General features: G+C 40.9%; 1 protein-coding gene across 1 annotated transcript; it reads left to right on the top strand.

The window, feature by feature from the left end:
* Positions 1-308: 308 nt before the first annotated feature.
* On the top strand, positions 309-8,036 carry LOC125604593. The gene is made up of 5 exons (XM_048774886.1): positions 309-5,979; positions 6,230-6,353; positions 6,423-6,504; positions 6,583-6,727; positions 6,821-8,036. Exon 1 carries the CDS (start codon positions 309-311, stop codon positions 1,227-1,229), a length of 921 nt encoding a protein of 306 aa, XP_048630843.1. The 3' UTR covers positions 1,230-5,979; positions 6,230-6,353; positions 6,423-6,504; positions 6,583-6,727; positions 6,821-8,036.
* Positions 8,037-8,536: the final 500 nt, after the last annotated feature.

Raw genomic sequence — 8,536 nt, 5'->3', positions numbered from 1 at the left:
ACGTACAGGTATGCTTTTCCTATTACACGCTTAACATTATCTACGTAACATGAACACTATAAAAAAACAACGCTCAACAGGAGAACAGCGGAAAGCTAGACAAATGAGGAAGGCCATTATTATCGCCAGAAGACAAGCGTTCAAGCTAAAGAGTATTCCTCTTCACTTCACAACAATTCCTATGTCTTAGCTTCGCTACCCTATATCAGTAAAACTTCTACTCACTGTATTTTGTTGTATCAATTAAATGCAGATAGAACTGAAGGTCTGCAGGCATCGAGACACAAGAAAAAAAAGAAGTAAAGTTAATGACCTTCAAGAATGCCCCTATTGTCGTGCTTTGGTATGGGAACAAGAGAAAAAAAGGCAGTAGAGGCAGCAACAGAACTCCCCTTTTCAGTATATGTTGTCAGCAAGGTCGTGTGAAGCTACCACCCGAACCACATCCTCCTCATTCATTACCATCACTACTCTCCAGTTCTGCCCACTTCCAGCACAACATCCGCACGTACAACTCGATCCTTGCATTCACGTCTATGGGAGCCAAATTAGATTCAAAAGTGATGCACAAGGCTGGACCGTTCACTTTAAGGATACACGGTCAGAATGCCCACAAGATAGGATCATTGGTACCAGAAGCTGGAAAACCACCAAAGTTCAGCCAACTCTACATCTCTGATACAACAAATGAGGTTAAGAATAGGATAGCTACAGTAAAAAAAACAACAAAAGCAGGAGAACTTGATCCTGATATTGTTAAACAGCTGATTGAAACAATGGATGCCAACAATTGTTTGGCCAAAATTTTCAGAAAGGCTAGAGATGCTCACGAACACAGCAACTGCCCAGAGTTCAGAATAAGATTGATAGGTCAACCAAAACGAGGCCGTCAATATGATATGCCTACAACTGATGAGATAGCTGGTTTAATTGTTGGAGACTTTTCAGAGCATATGGGAGATAGGGATATCATTGTTCACCATAAATCAGCTGGACTGCAACATATAAGTGATATGCATCCACTCTACATGACACTGCAGTACCCTCTTTTGTTTCCTTATGGCCAATCAGGGTTTCACGAGAACATCCAAGTTGTCAACATTGATGGATCCACTCGGCAAAGGTCTTACATCACGAAGAGAGAGTACTTCGCTTACCAGCTTCAAACTCGCTTGGAAGAGGGCATGACAATTGTCACCTCAAAGCGTATACTCCATCTATATATATAGTTGACGCCTACACCTCCATTGAGCAAGAAAGGTTGCGCTGGTTCAGACTAAATAAAAAAAAATAAGAGCGGACCTTTACAACAATGTCAAGGATGCAGTCATTAAAGGAGACACAGATGCCAAGTCTATAGGGAAAAGAGTTATATTACCTGCTTCTTACACAGGAAGTCCGCGTTACATGGCTGAGAAATACCATGATGCAATGGCTATATGCCGGTGGTATGGTAATCCTCATTTATTTATTACAATGACCACCAATCCAAAGTGGGTTGAAATCTCCAACCATCTACAAATGTATGGGACTGACGAACCAAATGATCGTCCAGACCTTGAATGTAGAGTGTTTAAAATGAAGCTGGACGAGCTGATGTCTGATTTCAAGAAAGGGTTATTTTTTCCTCGCCCAAAAGCAGGTTCTAAATTTTTTAAAAATTCTACCTACGTTTCCTCTTAACATAGATATTATTAATAACATAGATCATTCAATGCAGAGGTCTACACCATCGAATTTCAAAAGCGAGGCTTGCCACATGCTCATATACTACTCTGGCTAGAAGGTGATTTTAAGAATCCCACCAGTGCTGATATAGATAACATAATCTCGGCGGAATTGCCAGATAAAGAAACAGATCCGGAAGCTTACTGTTTGGTGGAGCAACACATGATGCATGGTCCATGTGGGAAAGATAGACCAAGTTCTCCTTGCATGGACAATGGTGTGTGTACCAAGAAATTTCCTCGGAGCTACGTTCCTCACACTCAAATCAATGACTCTGGTTACGTTCTGTACCGGTGGAGGCAAACTGATCAAGTGGTCAAAAAGGTAACGTAACCCTCGACAATTCTTATGTTGTTCCCCACAATCTCCAAATCCTGAAGAAATACAAGGCGCATGTTAATGTCGAATGGTGCAATAAGTCAACCGCGATTAAATACCTATTCAAGTACATTACTAAAGGCATGGATAGAGCAACGTTTGTGTTTCAAAAAGATGGAGATCAGATTCCTAGCGACCAAGCAAGCACCTCACAAAAACCAATAAACGAAATAGACAATTACTTGGAAGGTCGGTACTTGTCTGCTTGTGAATCTATGTGGAGAACTTTTAAGTTTGATATTCATCATAACAGCCCAGCAGTTCAGAAGTTTCCTGTCCATTTACCTGATGAACAAACAGCAGTTTACGACGAGGATGAGGACCTAGAAGACGTGGAACGCCGATATACACATGGGAGAACAATGCTTACTGAATGGTTTGAGATGAACAGACTGTACGAAGAGGCCAGACAGTTGAACTACATCCAAATGCTTACCATGTTTGTCTGGGATAACTCAAACAAGCTTTACTCTAAACGGAAGAAAAAAGGAACAATTGGCAGACTTGTGAATATCCATCCCAATGCTGGTGATCGATATTACCTTAGGATCTTGGTGAGCATCGTAAAAGGACCTACAGGCTATGATGATTTATACACTGTTGGTGACACAAAACATGAATCATTCCAAGCTGCCTGCTTAGCCAGGGGATCGCTCGATGTAGACAAAGAATGGCAGGATGCAATGACTGAAGCAAATCAATGGTCTTCACCTAGCTGTCTTTGCCGGCTCTTTGTATTGATTCTGGTTTTCTGTTGCATCTCAGACCCACAAAAGCTTTGGATCAACACATGGCAGTATATGTCCGAAGATGTTTTAAGCCACCAGCGAAGGATCCTCCGATTCCCACAGCTTGAACTCGGTCCACATGAACTCCAGCAGTATACTCTGATCGAAATAGAGTCTCTCCTACAAAACCATGACACATCACTTACTGAGTTCAAGGGAATGCCTCTTCCGAGCTAAACAATACTGGACGATATGAAGAAAAAAAAGATGGCTCAAGAATACCAGTTTGACATAGCAGAAGAAACTAGGATCCATCAACTTATGTTCTTAAAACTCAACGAAGAACAGAGGATTATATATGATGAGGTTATGACATCAGTTTTGGAGAAGCAAGGGAAATTATTTTTCATTTACGGAGCAGGAGGTACAGGGAAAATGTTCCTATACAAAACCATCAACTCTGCTTTGCGATCAAGAAGTAAAAAAGTTATACCTGTTGCTTAATCTGCTAAGCTGCTCTCCTCCTACCTGTAGGTTGCACTGCCCATTCAAGGTTTAAGATTCCTTTGAAGCTATATGAAGATTCTTTCTACGAAGTTATAACCGGCACAATCCTCGCCAACTTCTTAAGCCAGGCGGATCTCATTGTTTGGGATGAGGCTCCAATGGCACATCGCCATGCTATTGAAGCCGTTGATCGCACGCTACGAGATATCTTATCTCTCTCCGATAAAGAGGCTCCACAGAAGCCCTTAGGAGGAATAACTGTCTTGCTAGGCGGTCATTTCAGACAAATTCTTCCAGTCATCCCACAGGGAACACACCAAGAAACAGTCAACGCAGCGGTAAACCGTCCTCACCTCTGGCACCACTGTCATATTCATGTCCTATCCAGAAATATGTGTTTTGAATCAGAGGAAAAAGATTTCGCTCAATGGATTTTACAAGTTGGCAACGGAAATGCACCTCTGATGGCTCATGAAAATATAAACCAAGATGCTGTGGAAGATCAGATTGTCATCAACGAGACACTCCTCCTCGCCGTTACTTCGAACCCTCTTGATATCTTATGTCAATCTGTTTTCACAGATTTCATAAATGACTACAAGAACTTGGATAAAATCAGGGATACCGCTATACTAACTCCAAAGAATGATACAGTCGATGAGATCAACACTTACTTGCTATCAAAAATTCCAGGGAGAGAGAAAGAGTACTTAAGCAGTGACAGTTTTGCTGAGGACGAAAAACACTCGGGCGAGTTTGATTTATCCTATCCATTGGAATATCTCAACTCATTAGAGTTCCCGGGACTGCCAGCACACAGAATATGCCTCAAAGTTGGTGTTCCGATCATGCTCCTGCGCAATATAAACCAAGAAGAGGGGTTGTGCAACGGCACAAGACTTATAGTGACGAACCTGGGAGAAAGAGTTATAAAAGCAGAAGTGCTAACCTCTTCATCGTCGAAGCAAACAGAAGTACTGATTCCTAGGATCATACTATCACCAACAGAGTCCAACCATCCTTTCACCCTCAAAAGACGCCAGTTTACGGTTTGAGTATCGTACGGAATGACGATAAGCAAGAGTCAAGGGCAAACACTGGCGAATGTTGCTCTGTACTTGCCAAAACCAGTTTTCAGCCACGGTCAACTATATGTTGCGCTATCAAGGGTGACCACACCGAAAGGACTAAGATCTTGAACATTACCAGCCCCGGGAGCTTGCGGAACACGATCACAAATATCGTATATAGAGAAGCATTCAATGGTTTGCCAGACACATCAGGTATGTCACACGAACTTCTCTGTTATGTTCAATTAAACAATTATCCAACATGTATACTCACCCAAAAGTGACTTAAAACTCCAGGATATGAGAAAGACAAAGAGATGCAGGGAGAATTCCTTACCCCTCTCATTATGAGCCAGCAAGGTTAGCACTCGATTTCAAAAACATTCCATTCCCTGTAACCAAACACATTAACCATGCAACAGGAGGGGTGCCTTGATTAGAAGCCCGTAGACGGAAAACTCAATGTCGGAAGAGCAGAAAGCTTTAACTATTTTCCTGTCCAAAGAGAAGAAATGTCAATGTCGGAAGAGAAGAACGATACCTGACCCAATTTTCTCAAAACTAAGAATTCAATTTATTTTTACGAGCTTTTTCATATACAATTTATCCCTTATAGGGCCCAACACAATGTCGAATCAGTATTTAGTCTTTTGAACCATAAAACCCATTACGGCCCAAATTAACATCCACTTACGTCTGCGGAATTAGACCTCAAAAAACTGCCGTTTTATACTTTACACAATTAGGAATCTTAGTTCTTCTTCTTCGTCTCCGACTGAGCAAAATCAAATTCAGTTAACAACACCAATGTTCTCTTCTACTACACAAATAAAGACTTTTCGTATCCATCTCTTCGGTTACTTCCGTTTATATTAATCATAAATCCAACCATTACAACTTATTCAATTCGACCATTTCCGTCCACAACAATCCCTCTCACTTCCCACGCGATGAAACCGTTAAGTGAACTCATTTTATATAATTTAGCCAAATCTCAGAGAGGGATGAATCTTCACAGCCTCATGCTATTATTCTCTTTCCTAAAACCTACTCAACTGCTATCGAAATCTCTTCCGAAGTTCCCGTCGGTTCTCACCCACCTCAGCATCACAGAGCCTTCGACTCTCTTCGTTTGGGTAGATCTCCCCAAACAATCCATGCTCAACTACTCCGGTTTTGGGACACCCCAAACATGATTAACTCCAATGAAATCAGGGGAATCACTATGGTTCTCCTTGATGATGAGAAGGTATACTCATTTTTCCCTATACATATTCATAAATAAAGCTCTACTGTATTTACCTAGAAAAATCGCTGTATGTAATCATCAAACAATTTAACTCAGGATTCATTGATCAACGCTTTCATTCCTTCTGAGTGGGAAAAACACTACGAAGTTGCTCACTTTGAAGTTGACAGTTGCCCATATATGTACAAGACAACAGAGCACACTTTTGTGATCCGTTTCATTGCCCAAACAGCTCTTCATCAGGTGATCAATGATGGTCCTGTCATCAACCTCCAATACTTTCTCCACATCCTTGCCAACACAAATCTAGAACTCCCCGGTTCGTTTCCATAATTACAAATAATCTGATTCAGTATTTATTCTCTTTTTGCTTTTAAAATAAGTAACTTTTCATAAACTGGCAGATGTTGTAGGTGTAATAAAATCTGTGAAAGGTTTTGGCCTACTGAGCACAAATATATTTTCACCAATTCTCATCCGGTTCCTCAGTGCTCCTTAAGTACTAAAATTAGACACATTAGCTTAAAAATTTCATCTGCTTACTGTATCCCCTTCACAATAATCTACAGAAACGTCGAAGTGTACTTGTCCTTACTGGACGAAGCTGCTGCTAGGTTTAAGGGTCTTCTAAATTCAGGGGAGAGCACAAACTCTGTCATGGTGGTCACAAGTCTAAACCCACAAAAAAAGGAGGTAACTTAATAACATACTTTTGTAACTTAGATTCCACTAGTGACGACACTATAATTATCCTCTCATCAGATCACATGTACCTACACTCCACCGCTGCCACCAAGTTTTATTTCGGAAACAATCTCGCTGCAATCACAGAGTTCACGACGAGGTACAAGTATTTTAATATAACCAAATTATACAACATTACGCTGTCTGCCGAATAAACTAATCACAGCATTGACTCCAGTCTTAGCGATGCAGTAGGCAAGGACTTACCAAGTCTCAACGCAGAAACAGACTTACCAAGTCTCAACGCAGAAACAGTGATCACTACCAAAGAACTTAGCTCAACGGGAGATCTCAGCAAGTTCCTCTCCAACTCTTCTAGGCAGGTTTGTAATACACTGTCACCAACGTCTTAAATCTCTGAACCTTTTCATATTTTAATAAATGGAGCTTCATATTCACAGTCTCTTATTACACAGGAAGCTTATTTTACTTGCATAGCTCAGATTGTTGAGGTTGTCGCACAAAAGGGCTGGTACTATGTCTCTTGCACTCACTGCGTGAAAGAAGTTGGAAACTCAGCCACATCTCACCCCTGAGACCAGTGTCATGATATCAATGCCACGACTGTTGTGAGGCTAGAAACTAACAATGCCTTTCCATAAAACAGACAGTCTTTTCTAGATTCTGATCATACATATGATCGTCTAATACATGTACAAGGATGAATTGTTGGTCGATGGTGGTGAAAATTATGCCACTTTCTTGGTGCTCGACAACGAGATGATGAAGCTCACTAAACAAGATGCAGCAACCCTGTTGGGGAAAAATACCCCGGTATCATTTCCTACAGCCTCCAGGCAGCACCCAGACCCTCGGGTCCCCGATAAGGGAACGCTCCAGGTCCCCGCTAGAAGGAACCCCGAGCTTGGTCCCTGGAACCGAGCTCCTTTCCAATAAATGGAAAACTTCCGACAAGGAGAACCTTCCATATTTCCGAATATGGAAGAGTTTAACCTAACGAAACCGACTCCTAGACAACTATATAAGAGCTACTAAAACCCTAAAGCAAGGGATCGACTTCTCCAAGGCTTAGAGACTAGAACTAGACGGCTAGAATTAGGGTTCTTACTCAATACCTTGTAATCTTGCTTGTTCTATCTAATAAAAGTCTCCTCAAGCCTATCTCTTTATTATTCCCTCTAAATTCTCACGAAATCCTCACAAAAGATATACAAATCTGCTCGGTTTACCAGCTTGTCCATCCTTATGTGGTACTCTAAAAGAGCATACACAAAAATCCCCTAACAAACTCTACTTGATCATGAGGTTTGCATTTCTTACAATCCACCTTTTCTGCAAACTCTAATACTCGCTAAAACCTATACCGTACTTCAGGTGAATCGTCGTCTACGCAATAGACTCCCAAAATGTATTGCAGAACTTGAAGGCCAAAAATTTATTTATCATGTAAATGTGTAACAGACAACGCCCCTACCTTCACCATCTCTGGAATGAGCGCCGTTCCTAACAAGGAGGTATTATAGTATTAACTAATCTAAACGTTTACATATGTCTCATATTTTTTACACAAACTTATACACCACTCTACAGATTTTAACCATCAATGCAAAAAAAAAAAAGAAGGAGAAATGGAATATGGGGAATCATCAACTTCCGCTGCTGCCACCTATACGTCAACCAATGAAGCGGACAAAGATGGTCCCAAATACTCAACTGAGTAATGTTTCCAAATGAAAACAATGTGAACCGAACTCTACTTCCGTTTCTTTATATTTCTCAGTTGCTATGCATTGCTTCTTCAAGACATTTCAAGATTTTCTCTATTTCATGTTTTTTTAAAACCGCATTACTCCAATGTACTCCATCTGTTTATAACTGTTTCTCATGTTTAATAGTTACAAAAGGGTTCACCTAATGTCAATGCTACGTTTTCTTCTAAATCAATAAATTTCCCCCATCGAATATTACTCACTTTCCACAATGCACTAAGCATAATAATAGAAAATAAACCAATCCTCTTCTCTTAAAACAACTCCTAACACTTCTACAACCTTTACATCTATGCTCAAACTCTACAAACCATCACCATCAACACTTTGTAATTCCATAATCTCGGTTATGCTAACGTCCCACGCTTGTGCGGGGCTCCGTGTAGCATCCCCGTCCCGCAG

The sequence above is a fragment of the Brassica napus genome, unplaced genomic scaffold (genome assembly GCF_020379485.1).
Source record: "Brassica napus cultivar Da-Ae unplaced genomic scaffold, Da-Ae ScsIHWf_573;HRSCAF=855, whole genome shotgun sequence".
In the NCBI taxonomy this organism is placed as follows: domain Eukaryota; kingdom Viridiplantae; phylum Streptophyta; class Magnoliopsida; order Brassicales; family Brassicaceae; genus Brassica; species Brassica napus.
This window is presented reverse-complemented; position numbering and strand designations above follow the sequence as displayed.

What these genes read in the sequence shown, in the direction of transcription:
- LOC125604593 (XM_048774886.1), top strand. Translation starts at nt 309, where the DNA reads ATGACCTTCAAGAATGCCCCTATTGTCGTGCTTTGGTATGGGAACAAG.